Genomic DNA, 19399 nt, shown 5'->3' with positions numbered 1-19399 from the left:
GATTGTTGGACAGTTTGTGCACTTTGTGTTTAATAAATATCACCTGTGATTTCATATTACCTCTTGTTTTGGTGGCTGCCTGCATTATTGGGTTCTTTTTCTACTACAAACTGATACAGTATAGAAGAAACTGCATTAATTACTAAAATAAAAATAATTAACACAGTGGTTCCTTTAAATGTGATGTTGGGAGTGTATTTTGCAATAAAGCCCTTAAGTTAACACAACAAAAATCTGTATATTGCAGGTAGTGAGAGTTTCAACTCTGATCCAGGTTTCTTGATGACTTTCATCCAGTTTGAACAAACATCAGCTTCCCGAACACCAAGCATCAACCGTCCATCAAGATTGTGTTGATTTCATTTCATCACCAAACTGCATCCAAAACATTTCATAAAGTCCAGTCTCTCTTTTATCCACACCACCTATTGTGCTGTGTTATCCAATATATTGGTGAAATATCCCTTATATTTCTGTAATTCAGCCAATTTAATTAAAGGGGGTGGGTTTCTAATAAAAGCCAAATGGCAGATAGCAGTGCCTGGGCTTTTCGAGAGCATGTTTAATCAGAGAACTGCTGAATGGGAGAAGGCAATAACAGAGTGAATAGAGGCTGGTATTTGTAAAGAAATGTCAGGGAGAGAGCTGGGATATAAGAGTCAGTGGTTGAAACCCCCAATATGGCGCTGGCTTTAATATAGACAATGTGTGTGTGTCATGCTGTTTACCTAGTGTTGAAGTGTAGTTCATGGGAAATTCGTTGACACACAACTGGACTGACCAACACACACTTTTGTCTAATGTCTTAACAATTCTCAAAGATTGTACTTATTATTGATCTTGATCTGTGCAATAGTTCATATATTTTTATGGATTGGGCAGTGGCGCCATTTGTCATGTCAAGATCAATGCCAGTGTAGCAATCCCTATTCAAACAGGGATCAATAAATACTTTTACACATCTGTCACACATTACTGCAACTTGTTTGCTGCCATTCGTGTGTGATTTTATGCCCTGGGAAAGGACGTGTGCATTTAAATGTTTAATAATCCATGTAACTATAATTTGAGCAATCTGTTTGTCTGTTCACCTACTCCTCCTGTGTCCTTTGACCAATTTCCACCAAACCTGATACGTGAATGCTAGTCAACCTCACAATTACCCATAAAGGCTTTGTTATGGCAAAGGTCAAGGTCACTGGGGTGAAAGGTTGAGCTTGACACACAAATGGAATTGCCCAGTAAGATCAAATTTGCCAAAGGTAAACCATTGGGGCCAACGTCCATTTGCTGTTCTACCCAACATGGGATGTAAATGAATGTTGACACTGAAATTATCCTTAAAGAATGAAATTTTGACAAATGTCAAGGAATTTGATTTTTAACTAAATTTAAACCAAACGAGATTCTACAGTTGTGTTAGCAAAGACAGCCAGATGTCAATCATTTGGAAGGTCAAGGTCACTGGAGTCAAGTGTCAGATTGCCATACCCCTCACTGTCTTCATGCCCATGCGAACGAACTATATTACTTAGGATGGTACGATAAGCCGCCATCATTTGGAGTGTGGCCAGTCATTTCTGTATACAAGCAGAAACACTTCTTACCTGAGTTTGTTTCACAGACAACTTTAGTGGACTGCTGCGAGTGCTGTGAGCTGACCTTCAGGTTATCTAGAAGGTTCCTTCACATCTTGCTGCTTGCCCCAACCCTTGCTGTCACCATGGAAACAGCTAGCAGGGACAATACATGGCCTGTCCAGTGTGTTGTTAATGTGCACCTGCTTACATATGCACTTTCGCAGGCGCATGTGGCATAACAAGAGAAAAGGAGCAGACACACAAATACTTACACATGCAGACTTCATTATCCATCTGTCCTACACTTTAACACTCATTTCTGACACAGTCTTTCCTTCCCTTTTAATGAAACCATGAGCACGCCAAGACCATGCTGGCTTTGTTTGAAGGGTGCACATGACCCCATTTTCAGTGTTGGAAGTATTATTAGTGCACCGAGAGACAAGAGACGGCCATCCGCCATGACAAGACAAGCGCACACAAACAGAAGATACAAAGAAGCACAACCTACGGTTTTTTCACCCCCGGATCACCGGGTTTTATTTTGGTGGTGGCAGAGGTGTGCCAGTGCAAGCTGACAACAAATCAACACATCATACGCCTGGAGTCACAAGTCAAGAGAATACACTCAAAATCCAAGAAGGATGGAGGCATTCAGTGATGTGGTTAAATAACTGAAATGCACAGATGTGAAATGCTTTTTTCCTTCTGTGCTGTTTGGCTTTCTGCTCCTTGTTTTCTCAGCCGTGATTCGTCAGTGAGCTCTGAAAGAGAGTAGAGGGATTGGGGGTGGGGAGGAGTTTGACAAAAATACGAGAGAGCTACATTAAAAAAATTTTATGATAGCAAATCTACAAACTTGCAGAATAATGTATTCACATTTGGAAACCAAGCTTGTAGATATGAAATATATAAATATCGCCATACCTTTGTTTCTTAACTCCACAATAAAAAAAAATAGAAGATAACTCATTCGTTTAGCCACAATATACTGTGTTCTGAAATAATTACAGTATAATCTGCATACACACTAAAGGTCCTGTCACACTTAAGGCCCCCCCCACACACACACACACACAGCAAGAATGTGCAGGAACCAGGCCAGCACGACAAAAATGGCCATAATCCGGACGCAGTCAAGAGTGAAAGAGGTCTGTAGACTGTGGGCACATCCCGTCCAGACTACCTCATCCACACCTGCAGGATGGCATCCAAAGCGCATGTAGACAACAGGTAGATGACACAGACTGCTGTCAGACGGTCATAAAAGGCGCTGAAGACTGCCCAATGTCCAAACGTCTGGGCCCGGGTTTAGGGCCCACAGGGCCTCAAAAACCAAATTAATTTTATATCTAATGATACATTTTCAGCATCTTCTGGAAGAAAAAAATCTCAAAAGAAGTGCATGTTGAAATGATCTGTGAGTCAACCTTTCATTTGAACTGTCAATGATAATGTTGAAATAACATAATATGACAGGACCTGGAATAATTTTCCTTTTAATTGTAAACCAAATCATGCATTGACCCAGAACAATTAAGCTACATGAAATTCATGAAGACTGAAAAGACTGTTAAAGCATTTCAAAAACCACAGCTAAAGCTTGTAGAATATTTTGAAAATCATTGTAAAATATCAACAACATACCTTATAGTAAAAAAGTCACTTACATCTAGGGATGTCCCGATCCAATCACGTGATCGGAAATCGGGCCCGATCACGTGGTTTCAGACTTGATCGAAATCGGACGTTGCATCCCGATCAGGAATCCGATATAGATTTTATCCTCATTATTTTTATCAGCACTATTTCAGGCTCATTATTGCACATTAATGGGCCTTTCACGCATCGGAAGCATCAGAGGCGTGAGACACGTTGCTTTTTAGAGGCGTCAGAAGCATCGCTTTTGATGGGAGCGCGCATTGCCGCTTGTCGGCAGGCTGACGCGGTCAAAGTTCAACCCAATCTTTTTTTTTTTTTAATTGAACAAAAGAAAAAACATAAGTTCAACCGGACAGAGGTGGGGGGAGTTACACATGCAAAGTTTCTTTTGCAGAACTGCTGTTTGTGTGTTTACGCGCTCAGCCTGATGCCTCGATGGAATGACAAGAGGATGATGGACAGTTTCCCACCGAAACTCTTGCTCAGTCATCCTTCCGTGCGCAGCAGGACCCGGTGCTGACCAAGTCCTCAAGACGACGATCTGTCATCTGATTAACAAAAAGAAAAAACAAATTGTCCTGTGATCATTTGTCTGCAAAACGGAGCGAGAGATGGTGAGTGCACGAGTGACGTGCGCACTCATCACATTTAGGAGCGCGTCTTAAAGAGCTTCCGTCTTCATTCACGTTCACTGTGCTGCTCTGAACTTGTTGAACACTGATAAAGTATCAGAGGGCTACACTGAGGACTGTCAGGACGCAAATGTAAGTTGTTTTTTTTTCTTTTACTTTTCAAGTTGACTTTTGAACTTTCGATGCTCTGAGCTGTGACGTAGCTTCGCGCTGTCCAATAGGAACGACGCGTCGGGCCAAAACAGGGAAGACTAATGGCAGAAACCACTGATCTGTACAAATGGTAAATGGACTGCATTTATAAAGCGCTTTTCCATCTGCATCAGACGCTCAAAGCGCTTTACAATAATGCCTCACATTCACTCCGATGTGAGGGTGCTGCCATACAAGGCGCTCACTACACACCGGGAGCAATAGGGGATTAAAGACCTTGCCCAAGGGCCCTTAGTGATTTTCCAGTCAGGCGGGGATTTGAACCACAGATCAGTGCAGAAACCACGTGTCTGAAGAAAAATCCTTGGAAATGTTTTTTGTTGTTTGTTACCTCAAAATTTCTGATTACTGTTTAAAAAAGTTTAGAACACTTGCAATTAAAATAGCTAAATCAATAAATGGTTCTTTAGAAACCTTTAATCTATAAATTAAAACCACCTGTTATTTCAGATTAGATAATTTCTTGTTTAACATACGGAACCTTGGACATTTATTTTTAGACATAAAATAGCATGGAAATTTGTAAATGTTTTAAGTCTGGTAGATTATTACTTGATTGTTCAAGCTACCTCAAGGAGAAGTGCACTGTTTAAGTGATAAATAATAAAATAAGGTGATTAAAATGAAATTATTATATATTTAGCATTTGTTCATTTAGTTTTTTAAAGTATCGGATCGGGACTCGGTATCGGCAGATACTCAAAATCAGATGACTCGGAATCGGATCAGGGCCAAAAAAACCTGATCGGGACATCCCTACTTACATCCTTGTGTAAATTCCTGTAAATCCATTTAATGCCACAATGTCTTTTTTCCAATGTAAGAAAGTTTGCATTAATTAAAAGAGTCACCTAATCTTGTCTGAAATCCTGTTTGAACAACACAATGTTTATTTTCCAGGGGCGAGAGCTCCTGACATTCCAACTTATTTTCCAACACAATGTTTATTTTGCCGCTGCAAAGAGTTCGCTGCTGTTCTTATTGACTCTGTGCTCTCAAACAGTGACACAGATGATCTTAAATACATACATACAACCTCTAATCTTACACTGAGCAAACGAATGAGTCAGCAAGCAGCGGAGCAGACGGCTGTACCGCTGGCTACAGCCCGCGGCCATGTTTGGAGTCCGCCGGCCAGGGCCTGTGGCCACGTCAATGCCCCCATCCAGGCACGCGGCTCGTCAGAGTCTGCCATCCAGGCTTGTGGCTCCTCAGATGTCATGAACCTGGCCTGAGGCTCATCGGTGTCTGCCAGCTGGACCGACGGCTTGTTGGAGGCTGTTAGCCAGACCTGCGACTGGTTGGACGCCGCTAACCGGATGCGCAATTCAGTGGAGGCTATCAGCCAAGCCCTTTGCAGCGGCGAAGGCCACCACCACATCGGCAGTCATCTTATTGTCCCTGTGGGGAAGCCGGGACACTATAGGCTAAACTAAGCTAACCAGCTGACTTCGAGCCGAGACCGGCTTTCAGTGTCGGCTTCATCAGAGGTCGCCCCGGCGGTAGCTAATCTATTTTTCACACTAGTGGCTATCTTTCGCTAGCAGCTAGCTGTGTTCAGTTTGGTGGACTTTGTTGTGAATTTTAGCTTATTGTTTTATTTTTATTTTTGTGCCAATTTTAGGAGTGATTTATTTTTTGGAGTTTTTACGAAATCCTGCATGATGCTGGCAGAAATGGTGGCTCTTTTAGAGAACTGTATCCATAAATTAGAACAGCTTATTAGCTCAGTGGAGATAGATGTTACGGGCACGCCAGACAAGGATGGTTTTGGGCCGGCTGGCATGCCCATTTGGCATCAGCCTAGAAATGCCGGCTGTGGAGGATGGTTTTCGGACTGTGGTTAGACGGAGGAAGTCACGTGGGGCTCGGTGCCCAGTTGTGGCATCCGAATTACACTCGCCTCTGCGAACTGTGAATCAGTTTTCTCCCCTGGATATGCCTGATGTGAGTTCTTTGAGCCCACGGGTGACTTCCACTTCTATCTCCAGGCTGAAACACAGAGCTTTAGTGATAGGGGATTCTATCACCTGCAAAGTCAGGTTACAGACGCCGGCTGACGTTAAATGTATTCCTGGGGCTAGAGCTCCTGAAATTGCCTCCCATCTCAGGGTGCTGACACTGCAGAAGGATAAACAGACTAAGGAACATGATACAGTCACATAGCTATTCATGTCAGTGCCAGTGATGTCAGGATTAAGCACAGAAGTTACAAACATGGAAACATGTCAGAATGCCAGAAACATGTGTCGGCATCAATTAGTAGTTTTGGTCCCCTCTCCCCTCCCGGGGTAATGATGAGGCGTTTAGCAGGCTGATTTTGTTAAATAGGTGGCTGGCACAGTTTTGTAGACAGCAAGGTTTTAGTTTTATTGATAACTGGCCTTCGTTTTGGGGCAGCCATGTCTTGCTGATGCCGGACAGCCTTCACCCTATTGGGAAAGGCACCACCATCTTGTCTGCAAACATAGATACAGCTCTACAGGGAGGGTAATGTTAGGATTTTACAGCAGGCCACAAAGCAGGGAATTAGAGATCCTGTAAGGGAGGGGTGCCCAAGTTCGGTCCTCAGGATCTACCTTCCTGGCACTCTTGGTTGTCTCCCTGCTCCAACACACCTGAATCCAATGAAAGTCTTATTAAAAGTCTGCTAATGAGTCTTTCATTGGATTCAGGTGTGTTGGAACAGGGAGACAACTAAGACTGTCAGGAAGGTAGATCTCGAGGACCGAACTTGGGCACTCCTGCTGTAAGGCTTATGACAAATGTGGGTGTGGAATCCACTAATTTATCAGAGAATTTAGTACAGAAAACACACTGTGGTGATAATGGATTTTCAGGGAGGGAAATTTATCAAGTCAAGACTGTAGCCTGCTTCCACAGGTGTGTCCTTAAAAATCAGAGTGATATGTTTTGCAAACTTAATACTCATTACTATATTGGATGACAGTGAAATTAAAGATGGCCCGCTGGCTGTTCCAGCAATATTAAATATTTCATGTCTGCTACCTACAATCCATGTGGAATGTCTTAAACCTAAATCTATTTCCAAGCACCTTATATATATTACTCTGGAAGCACCCCTAAATCTGAACAGTCCAACTGTCGGCAGACAGTCTTGTGGATAGTTTAAATTCAGTGCTCAAAACTACACTTGACAAGATTGCGCCACCTCTTACAACAGTGCCGTCCCAAAGCACAGTCACCATGGTTCAATGGTTACTTGCGTGACCTCAGGCAGAAGGCTAGAGGTTTAGAACGGAAATGGCGTAGCTCTAAATTAGAAGTATTCCACCATGCATGGTGTGATGCTATTTTAGGCAATAAGCATGCACTACTGTCTACAAACTGGGCCTACTACTCTGATTTGATCAATAAAAACAAGCATAACTCAAAGTTCCTGTTTGACACAGTGGCAATACTTGTTAATGGACAGCCACAGTAAGCTGCTCTTCAACACAGGACTTCTTGGATTACTTCGGGAAAATAGAAGACATTAGGTTAAACATATTCCAGCATGCCTTAACCCAGCCACTACACCCTACTATTGAGGTGGGTGCTACCACTGAGGTGTTACCTAGATTTACAGAATTTGATAGTATTTCACTAGCTGTGCTGACGAAACTCATAACATCTACAAAAAGCACAACCTGCTTAATTGATCCTACACCAACAAAACTATTTAAGGACCTGTGGCCCACTCTTGGGCCGAATGTGCTGGAAATGATTAATCTCTTTAACTTCTAGATCTGTTCCTAAATGTTTTAAATCTGCAGTGATTAAACCATGACTTAAGAAACCTAATCTTGACCCTAGTGTATTGAAAAATTATAGGCCGGTATCAAATCTATCATTATGCTCTAAAATTCTCGAAAAAGTGGTTTCACTGCAGCTCGTGGACCACCTTACTAAGAATAATCTTTTTGAGCCACTGCAGTCTTCCTTTAGACAATATCACTCCACAGAGACAGCGCTCACTAAAGTAATGAATGACCATCTGCTTGCAATGGATTCAGATACCACTATGGTTCTGGTGCTGTTCGATCTCAGTGCTGCATTTGATACCGTGGATCATCATGTTATTCGACAGATTGCTTTGGAATGACTTGAAGTGCCCTTGCGTGGTTCGCGTACCTGTCCAGTTGTTCTCACTGTGTTTTGTACAATAACACTACCTCTAACCTTAGTGACATGAAATTTGGGGTTCCACACGGATCTGTCTTAGCTCCCCTGCTTTTCTCCCTTCATATAGCACCCCTTGGGCATATACTGCAGCGTTTTGGAATTACTTTTCATTGCTATGCTGATGATACTCAATTGTACATGCCGATAACTGCTGGCAATTTCATTCATATAAAATCTTTAGAAGATTGCCTTGCATCAGTGAGAAGCTGGATGTGTAGTCACTTCCTACTTCTAAATTCTGATAAGACCAAAATGATGGTTCTTGGTCCAGCGAGACGTCGGCATCAATTTGACCAGCTAGTGCTCAGCCTAGGTTCGTGTGTCATACATCATGCGAACAAAGTGAGGATCCTTTGGGTAATTTTTGATCCTGCATTGTGCTTTGGCCTCAACATTAGAAATATTACGAGGACTGCTTTCTTCCATCTGCGAAATATAGCGAAGATTCATTCCATCCTGTCTATGGCTGATGCTGAGACGCTGATTCATGCATGTGTCTCTTCTAGATTGGATTATTGCAATGTTCTATTTTCTCGGTTGCTGCAGTCTAGAATTAGGGGCCTTCAATTGATTCAAAATGCTGCTGCCAGACTTTTGACAAGGAGCAGAAAGTTTGACCACATTACTCCCATTTTGGCATCTCTTCACTGGCTTCCTGTCTCTGTGAGATCAGATTTTAAGGTCCTGTTGCTGGCCTATAAAATTGTTCATGGACTGGCACTGCCCTATTTAGCTGATCTACTTAAACCCTATGTACCAACCCAGGCTTTGTGTTCACAGGATGCAGGATTACTTTGTGTCCCTAGGGTGAATAAAAAGTCTGCGGGTCATAGAGCCTTCTCTTATCTGCCTCTGTTCTGTGATCTTGCTGCGTCAGTGAGGCAGTCGGACTCTTGACACCAGATTGAAGACGCATTTGTTTTCTCTTTTATATGATTAGCATATTGTGTTATTTATTTTTTTTTATACTCTTATTGTGCTTTTAATCTTTTGGTCCATTTTGTGTTGTTTTTTGAGTTGTTTTCTGTGAAGCACCCTGAGGTGACGCTCTCGTGATTTGGTGCTCTTTAAGTTGAATAAATTGAATTGAAGAGATAAAAAAAAATTCTTACCGTGTTTCTTGAGAGCACAAGATTAAATGAGCTGACATGTGACAGACATGCCACAAAATTCTTCTTTTAAAAACTTGATTGCTCTTCAAGTCTGCAATGTCCATATGCTACATTTAGCTTGGAGCAGCCGCCCAGCATTGCCGTAGCAACCAACCAGTCCCACTTTACGACAACTGTTGCAACAGCCACGCACTGAGACAGGGATTCGCCGACTACCTCAGATCCGAGGACACAGATTTGTATCTGTTATACAGATCAGTGTCCGGACTTATAAACCTTGCATGATGTTGTTAAAAAAAACAAACAAACAAAAAAAACACCTTACGATAGGTATTTTAAAAACTCAGTGACAATCACAATTACAGAATACAACACCAATACCTCCCATCCTCCCCATGATGAAATCCATGGAATTCCTCAAATCCACGGAGTTTTCACAGACCTGGAATGAGCACGAGCCAAGCCAAATCAGGTGGAATGTGAAAAAAAATTATGCAATGCTAAAATACCCTTGGCTGTATGAGCATTGTATTGTATTATGTTGGACACATTCATCATTTACAGTGAATGTGAACAGCGCACAATCAAACCAAAAGTACCATGTGCCGTTGCACCTTTCCGTGGTCTCATGAGCAGTAATGTGTCATAGCGCACGTCAGGCACAGAGCTGAATGGATCTCACTGCTGTAATATGGATATTATTACTTGATCACCATGTAAACTCTGTAGGAAGTGTGACGTGGAACTGTATCCCAGGCCATGACAACGTTATTAAACATGAAACCCACCTCCAGCACGGATCACAGCCTGTGGTGAAAAGCCTCACCCCGGCTGCAAAAATTTAATTCCATGTGATAATCCAACCGACATCACGGTGTACAGAGTTGTGTTGTGCTCCTAAAGTGAGCAAAAACAAATTAAAGTTCACTGGAAAGGCTCTGTCTGACGCACGGCCTGACTGCTTGGCCTACTGCCAGCAAACTTTCAACAAAAGTGTCCAGTGGCACGCGCACCTGATGCAGCCTTATGAACACACACACACACAACTGAGTGATAATTTCGCTGCGCATTCGCGTGCACGTGGGGAACACTGCGCTGCCTCCCATCCCCTGTCCTGTGTTTGCCATCCAGATGTTTGGACATTGGGCAGTCTTCAGCGCCTTTTATGGCAGTCTGTGTCATCTAAACTGTTGTCTACATGCGCTTTGGATGCCATCGCACAGGTGTGGATGAGGTAATCTGGATGCATTCTAACACGCATGACCACGCCTCTTTTCCTCCCGACTGCATCCGATGATGGTAATATTTGCCGTTTCAGCCTGGTTCCAGCACATTCTTACTATGTGTGACAGGAGCTTAAGTGTCTGGCAGTAATGCTGAGCACAGACAGACTGACGAAAAGCCTTTGCAATACCTGATGACCATATTTGATGGCCTCGGGTAAAACCCAAGATTCGTACCACATGTGGGAGGGAATAAGTATTGTGGAAGACAGCCTTCCAAATACCCACACCACATTCCGACTGATACGTGTGCATTAGCCTCCGAACGTTGTACAAATGTAGGTGGAACACTGAAAGAGTACTTGGACAGCTGCCAGAATACAGTAAGAACAAATAAGAATGCACTTACAAGCCGTACGATTGTGGTTTGGCAGAATATATTCCAGCAGCACTCGAGGTGCATTCAGGCAAATTCAGGACATTCAGCCAGGGTTCGACGTGGCAGAAACATGCCGAATGTCCCCAGAATCTGCTCAGAATGTCACAAATGCTGTTTTCACACCATCTGATTGTTTAGAATGCCATCAGACTGCGGTCAGACGGCACTTCGACTGCCGTTCGATATTTTCTACTTCAACTGTGCCCCGAATGTTTTGAACATGAGGAAAACATTCAGGGCAGCCGCTCGACTGTGCCCGACTGTTTGGACTGCGCTCAGAATGCTGTCTGACGGACACCAATGCACCTTGACACCTCACGAATGTGGGTCAAATTTTCATTCAGCCGGCATTCACCCTCTAGTGTGACGGGGGTATAAGAAGGTTTCCACTGACCTCCAAATTGTGCAATTTGAAGTAGGGGATTAAAAATACGCTGAATGGAAGTAAGTGTGTTTTGAATGCACTCAAATATCACAAACATGTTTTTATGCTTGCATGAGGTGATTTTTCAGGCAATTCGAAAAAGCTATTTTGCAAAACTGCAATGGAAACACTTTTTCCACATGGCACAGCACGTGTGGTTTGAAAAAGAGACTGAGAGATTGTTAAAACCTTAGTTCCCTGTCACACCTTGACGATTTCATACCTTGAGGATTTAGCCAATGTATGCTGATGTAAGAAAAATGTGCTGAATGCGCTGGATACATCAAATAAGTTGTGCAGCTGTCATTTAGCCAGCGTATGCGGATAGCCCCATTTCCACTGAGTGGTCCGGGTCAGTATGGCACGGGTCATTAAGTCTGGCTTGGTTTGCGTTTCCACTGCCTGAAGGACCCCTTTGTCTGGTAGGCAGCGCACACAGATGTTGACATGCACGTCATTGATTGCGCATACACTGTTGTGTGGCCTCTCCCCTCCACATGGAGGGCAAAGACATGAATTTAACTTTTTTAATTAAATTTTATTTTGTCTTGGTAGTCTTGATCATGGGATTTATTTTCATCGCATGCAGTATGCTGAAAAATAGACTGATGCCTGTGATAAATGCTGACGTGAAAGAATAAGGCGCTGTGACTCTTTCAAAATAAGTTAATTCTCTTGTTGTGGCACAAAATGCCGGCGTTCTCTGGCTCAGGCTGAGAAACACACCCAGAGCAGACAAACACAGAGGGACTTCTTTAAAAACACTACATTTCTTACGCCATGACAAGGGACTAAAGCTTTTTCAGAAGTCATTTTCCAAAATCAAGACACTTTGTGGATATGTTTTCATCAGGCTGTGATGATGAATCCGACTGAAATGAACAGATCATATTAAGAATTTATATTTACTCCATATGTGAATGATTTTAATATTTGTAACAGTCTGAACTGTTTGCATGAAGACTACAGCTTTCAGTTGTTGAGTCAATCAATGGACGTATTTCAACTTATGAGAAACTTACAAACATGTGTCAACAATCACATAACTTATCTACAACTTATGGCCCATGTATGTGGGACATATGAGCCATAGATAATGCTGGCATGTGTTGAAAATATTGTGCATGCCAAAACTTTTTTGATGTACTCCCTGTATTACAACATATACCAGCATGCTCTTAACTTATACAAAACATTCCCATAATTTATTAGATGTACGCCAGCAAATTCCATGTATTTTTCATACGTCAGCATACGCTGGCTAAACGGTCAAGGTGCGACAGGTGAGTTAGAAGAGATGACGTTGTAGCAATAATGCATTTGAAAACAAAAAGGCAACAAAATGGCATATAGTAGGACTTGTCCACAGCTATTACAGTTCTCGATAGAGCCTGACTGGAATGACAGTCATCACAAGAAGACAAAAAAAACAACAACAAAAAAACAAATCACTCAATTGAAACACTGTAATTTCACTATCATGAGTTGTCGAAATTCTGAAAATATCACTTAAGTTTTGTGCAAATCTATAATGGAAACCCAGCTTCTGCTTATTATCCCTCAACAGCCTCACAATATATTGACGAGTGAAATAGTCAAAAACATAATCCATCCAACCAAATCCATTACATCTCCAAACTTGGCACATTGTGAATCACAGTGGGGAAAATGATCACCAGATCAACAATGACCTGATTTGCATACAAATTAGGTAATGAGTCTCTGAATTAAAGATCATATTTTGTTTCGTATAGAGACTAGATTACTTGAGCAACGCACACAAAATGTTGACACAACCCAAAAACTCGGCGGCACCTGCCAGATGATCTTACTATTTAGGTCATGAGGTCATCCAGTGCAGAATTTACTAAGAGCTGGGCAGGGGATTTGCTGGTGTGTGGCTTCTGTTTATGAATGCATTAATGTAAAACTCCAACTTGTTTTTATATTGCTTTGTGTGAATTTATGGAATTAACATGAGTCTGTGAGTAGCATGACTCGTTAGCGTTTTGACACTGGGAAGGGCCCCTGTATGCAAAAAGTCCTTATTGCATTACTTTACAGCATGGATTGGCTTTAATGAGCTTCCCTTATACATTCACCACCCACTTTATTCGGTACACCTCTTCAATAAGTGAAGTTGCTATCTCAGTGTGCGCAGTGAATCATGGGTACGCCCAAAGGTCATCCGTCATAAATTTGACCCAGAAGCGATAAGCTGCCAATGTTTTGATAGCACCGTAGAAAAAGGGCAATGCCAAAAAGCCACGGAAAACTTGATTTAAGACACGATTTTGGACAGGACAGATGAAATTTCTGGAAATGGTTGATACAGGGATGAGTTATGATTTGCGTCGATGGACTGTGATGAATTTAAAAGCATTTTTGAAGAAACAAGGAGTTGGTGGCACGGGCATTCAAGAAATGAACATAGCAATCTTGCTGGACTCGTAACAAGTTGATCAAGATGAAAATAGAGATCGAACAATTTACAAATGTAAAACAGTCAGCTCGACTGAGTGATTGATGCTGACAATAGCCGAATAAACCAGTGTTCAGTGATGCACTAATGTCATGTTTTATTTTCAGATTACTCATGAACCTTAGACAAATTTGCAGAAGCTCCGTTGCTCAAACTGGGCGTGTATTTATCCAAAAGCAAAGAATTTCAGACTGTCTGCTTCAGCTCCACCCACTGATCATTAGTCACTGAAAAAAGCTCCTCCCAGCAGAGTGATAGCCGTCACTTGTTCTTCTGCTTTTTGCTGCTAATCTTGGGGTTATGACTCGTAGACTGAGTGCACACAGTCTGAAAGGTACTTAAGGTAGTTCTGCAGGCAAAAGGGGGCCCAACCCAATACTAGCAAGCTGCACCTAATAAAGTGGCTGATGAGTGTACACTGAAGTGACACCAAGACAAAACCCATTAAAACCATAAATCTTTTCTTTCCTACGGCTGAGTCATTGCTTACTCACTCATGCTATTCAAATGTGTATTTACATAACTAACCCAACATTTTCTTTCACAGCATGTTTTGTAAATATTGTTTGGACCTAATTTTCCAGAAATTGTACAAAGCATATATGATTAACAATTGTCACTTTTCCAAAAAAAACATTTTCAACCTGCTGCCAACAACATCATTTTTAACCCCTTAACGCCTATATGCTACAATATTTGACTCAAATATGCAACATACCAAATTGACCAGTATGCCTGTTGTCGCATATTTGCATCATTATTATTATTATTATTATTATTATTATTATTATTATTATTATTATAACATAAATTATTACCAGAATACCAAAATTACTATTTATTTTTTGTGCAAAAGTGTAATTAATAATCTCAACATTATTTACCATCTACTTAAAGGCAAAAACACACAAAACATTTTTTTATATACAGCTATATAAATTCAGGCGTTATGGGGTTAAAGCTAGTCTTTCAAGTCTACTTATTCAGGTGGTTCACAAGGAACACCCAAAAGCCCCCAGCACCAAGGGCATGTCTCAGGTAAGTGAAAGGAGTTTTGAAACAGGAAGACTGATGTTGCTTCAAAACCAGTCTGGTAAGCTGAGACACACTGCCAATTAACCCTGAAAATGAATATCTTAAAATCATTGTTTTTCCAGGTCTTGCTGTAAAGGTAGATGCCACAGGCTGGCTAAAAATGGGTTGTGCTATTTCTGTCAGTTAGTGTTTTGACATGAAGTTGGGGGGGGGCAATGAGAATCATGGAGAGACCTTTCTGCCTCACCCCAGCCAACACTGTTGGAGATATTAGAGTAACTGGTAACAGAATAGTACACCAAAGCATCCACCCCAAGTACTGTATCTTGGTCATGGAGAGAAGAACTGAAAATGAATGTTTCCCTCAGTTGTAAATCAATCCACTCATGCGTGTCTGTAAGGCTCCAAGATTAACTGCCTTGCTACTTGTCTTTGTATCACCATTTACAAGCAATGAGACCTCAGCCCAGATCTCAGTTTTCTGTTGCTGTGGGGTCGAGCACTGAAGTGCTGTTTGTCAATCAACATGTGATGGAGGTTGACCAAGTTAATGCTCTTCTCTCAAAGAGAATTTCCAACCTGGAACCACCTTCCTGGACAGCAGATTTTCCATAGTTTCAGGGAACCAATTTTGGTCCAGGGGTAGAAAGCAGCAGTGCACTGTTGTGACACATTTACTGGTTGATGGGTTTGACAATGAGGGTCCAAATTCTGAGAGGCCACCCAACATTGCATCCCTTTCTTGAATAAACAACCTAAAGGGATCACTACTACAGGATGCTTTATTTTGTTATCCTCAAAAATTACTGTATTTTATGTAAATTTATCATTGTTGACAAATTTATCAAATCTAATCAAGATTACAACCAACAGCCTTCGACACAGTCTGAAGGAGATAATATTTCATCCACAGAACAGTGCCAGAAAGTGCCTGATGGTTTTTATCATTTCCTGAGTGAGGTTGACCCTTTACTTACTGTCTGGAGTCGACACAGAGACCTAAAAAGGAAATTGTTGAAAAAGGGCAATTATGTTCTTTTGAAATTTTATCCTGAAACTTAACACATCAGATGCTGTGTTAAGTAGGTCTTTGTGGGCCACAGCTTCCTAATGAGATGATGTTCTAATCAGCCAATCATCAATATAAAAAGCCCCATGGAGTCCCCTGTTTCTGAAAAGGTTGTACTGTAGCCTCTATGCATTTTATAGACACACACCAGACTCAGTGAAAAGCAAAAAGTGAAAATCAAGTATTTGTAATTGATATCCTGGAAGGAAAATATGACATAAATCCTGTATGGAGGATCAACTGGCCAATGAAAAAAGTATCCTTTTGGAAGCATAAAATGCAGCATAGTGATGTGCTTTGATTTTCTTAAATTGTTGGCCCTATTTTAATGGTATAGTATACCATGCATATCAGTGATCAATGTAGGATGTGTCTGACATTTTTGCTATTTAGAGGGTGCGTAATCTGAGGCTAAAATTGAGTGCTGTGTGCAAAAGGTGTTTCGAGCATAATAAAAAATAATTTCATCTGTCAATCTCTTGAAGCTGTAGTGTGTCAGGCACATAGAACTCTGCAACTGAGAAAGCAGATTCCAGAAAGAAAGCAGATTTCTGGTGAGGTAATGGATGTGAAGCAAGAAAGCAGTAAGGTGAAGATTTGCATTTGTATATGAATGTTTACTTTTATTTCTTTTAATCATCGTTTTCAGTTTAGTTTTAATGTGTACAGTAAAACTTGCATATAATGGATTCAGGTCGACCAGCGAATTTTGTTCTGTTATAATCGAAATCTGCTATAAAAGGGACAAAATTAGTTACAGCCAGGAGGTGCTGAATGATCTACAGGGAATCCCCAGCACCAATTAGTTTGACATATTTCCTTGATTAAACACCTGACCTTGAATAGGAGTCTCCCTCACTTAATGACCAGGTCAAAACTTCATCTGAAAAAACAAACGCCTGTCTTAAACACCAGGCATTATGTGCATTAAAAGGGTCACAATTTTTACTGTCTGCTGAGGAGTGGTACCTTAACGTCCTAAAGGCTGATTTAGCTCTGTAACTCTGTGGCCTACTTGGCCCCACAAATCTTAGAAACATGGTGTCTAACCAGATCCTTACTCTGGATGGCATTACCCTGACCTCTAGTTATACTGTGAGAAATCTTGGAGTCATTGTTGATCAGGATATGTCATTCAATGCGCATATTAAACAAATATGTAGGACTGCTTTTTTGCATTTGCTCAATATCTCTAAAATTAGAAAGGTCTTGTCTCAGAGTGATGCTGAAAAACTAATTCATGCATTTATTTCCTCTAGGCTGGACTATTGTAATTCATTATTATCAGGTTGTCCTAAAAGTTCCCTGAAAAGCCTTCAGTTAATTCAAAATGCTGCAGTTAGAGTACTGACAGGGACTAGAAGGAGAGAGCATATCTCACCCATATTGGCCTCTCTTCATTGGCTTCCTGTTAATTCTAGAATAGAATTTAAAATTCTTCTTCTTACTTATAAGGTTTTGAATAATCAGGTCCCATCTTATCTTAGGGACCTCATAGTACCATATCACCCCAATAGAGCACTTCGCTCTCAGACTGCAGGCTTACTTGTAGTTCCTAGGGTTTGTAAGAGTAGAATGGGAGGCAGAGCCTTCAGCTTTCAGGCTCCTCTCCTCTGGAACCAACTCCCAATTCGGATCAGGGAGACAGACACCCTCTCTACTTTTAAGATTAGGCTTAAAACTTTCCTTTTTGCTAAAGCTTATAGTTAGGGCTGGATCAGGTGACCTTGAACCATCCCTTAGTTATGCTGCTATAGACTTAGACTGCTGGGGGGTTCCCATGATGCACTGAGTGTTTCTTTCTCTTTTTGCTCTGTATGCACCACTCTGCATTTAATCATTAGTGATTGATCTCTGCTCCCCTCCACAGCATGTCTTTTTCCTGGTTCTCTCCCTCAGCCCCAACCAGTCCCAGCAGAAGACTGCCCCTCCCTGAGCCTGGTTCTGCTGGAGGTTTCTTCCTGTTAAAAGGGAGTTTTTCCTTCCCACTGTCGCCAAGTGCTTGCTCACAGGGGGTCGTTTTGACCATTGGGGTTTTTCCGTAATTATTGTAGGGCTTTGCCTTACAATATAAAGTGCCTTTGGGCAACTGTTTGTTGTGATTTGGCGCTATATAAATAAAATTGATTTGATTTGGCCATGCAATGATGCAGATGTGCACATGACCCTTTTAAAGTTCTCCGTCGTGTTGGTGGGCATCTTATTGCAATTTACCACAGTTACAGTGGCTTTTTCTGCATCAATTTGTCCCTCAATGAGCTCCACTTTATACGATCATCAACCTCCAAACCAACGATATGGTACGTAGCATTTCCCTCCATGAACTGCAGGACATTTGTGCATCTTTGTAGTTTTTAGACTGTGTTGTAAAGGTGGTCATATTTGGGGACTTTTCTGACAAACGTATTTCAAATCATGATCGAAATGTAATTGGCAGGTGCACTGCAAAAACTATTAAAACATAACGGGAGAGGAAGGAGTGAAAGAAAAAGTGAACAACCAATTCAATTTATTTCATTTATATAGACAAATCACAACAAAGTTGCCTCAAGGTGCTTCACACAAGTAAGGTCTAACCTTACCAACCACAGACCTGGGGGTCTCCGGCATTTTGATCAGGCCACAGAGAGGGTTTGCAGGGACGCAGAGGGCTCTGATCTGAAGTGGTTGTCTTTGGTTTGCCACACTCAGGGATGTGTAAAACAACACCATATTATAGTGCAGGCAGCAAGCAGCATTTTGTTAATAATTGCCGGCCTTGAGTTACACCCTGCCTCGTTTAGGCGCCAGGTCTGAGTACAAAAAAACAAAACAAAACAAAAACCTTTTAATCAAGGAAATATGGTACCCACTTTTCTCTAATGGGCTAGTGTCAGTGCTATACTTCAGTGCTATACTTCATTTCGTACTTCTGTTGCAACTGAGCAATCCCAGACTGCTCTGTGCAGTACACACGAGGGGTTTTTGATGGTAATACATTTTAATGGTAATACAGGACATTTTGTCCAGTGTGAGCAAAAATCCATTATGTGTCTATGTTTATTATTGGGGAGGTGATGGTCTAGTGGTTAAAGGGGCTTGAGACCACAGGATCCTTGGTTCAAATCCCAGCCTGACCAGAAAAATCACTAAGGGCTTTGGGCAAGGTCCGTAATCCCCTAGTTGCTCCCGGTGTGTAGTGAGCACCTTGTATGGCAGCACCCTCACATCAGGGTGAATGTGAAGCATTACTGTAAAGCGCTTTGAGCGTCTGATGCAGATGGAAAAGCGGCATATAAATGCAGTCCATTTACCATTATTACATGGAAAACCATACAAAAGTATTGGGACTTTTGTTTTTGTC

At 41.6% G+C, this 19399-nt stretch overlaps 1 protein-coding gene and 1 long non-coding RNA gene across 2 annotated transcripts in view; both read right to left on the bottom strand.

Moving 5' to 3' along the window:
• Positions 1–2095: 2095 nt before the first annotated feature.
• The window catches only part of LOC117507219 (MICOS complex subunit mic25a-like), a 351981-nt gene continuing 334677 nt past the window's right edge, over positions 2096–19399 (bottom strand). The window contains exon 8 of the mRNA XM_034167040.1: positions 2096–2344. Within this exon, the coding sequence (XP_034022931.1) occupies positions 2321–2344 (24 nt within the window). The 3' untranslated portion in view covers positions 2096–2320. The remainder of the gene's footprint in view (positions 2345–19399) is intronic.
• On the bottom strand, positions 12012–18235 carry LOC117507221. Its single transcript, XR_004559649.1, has 3 exons — positions 18223–18235; positions 12222–12223; positions 12012–12115 (listed from the first exon to the last, which is right to left on the bottom strand). It is a non-coding gene; the product is annotated as an uncharacterized LOC117507221 (long non-coding RNA).

The sequence above is a fragment of the Thalassophryne amazonica genome, chromosome 3 (genome assembly GCF_902500255.1).
Source record: "Thalassophryne amazonica chromosome 3, fThaAma1.1, whole genome shotgun sequence".
Taxonomy (NCBI): Eukaryota; Metazoa; Chordata; class Actinopteri; order Batrachoidiformes; family Batrachoididae; genus Thalassophryne; species Thalassophryne amazonica.
The sequence above is the reverse complement of the archived record's forward strand: the minus strand, read 5'-3'. Positions and strand labels throughout refer to the sequence as shown.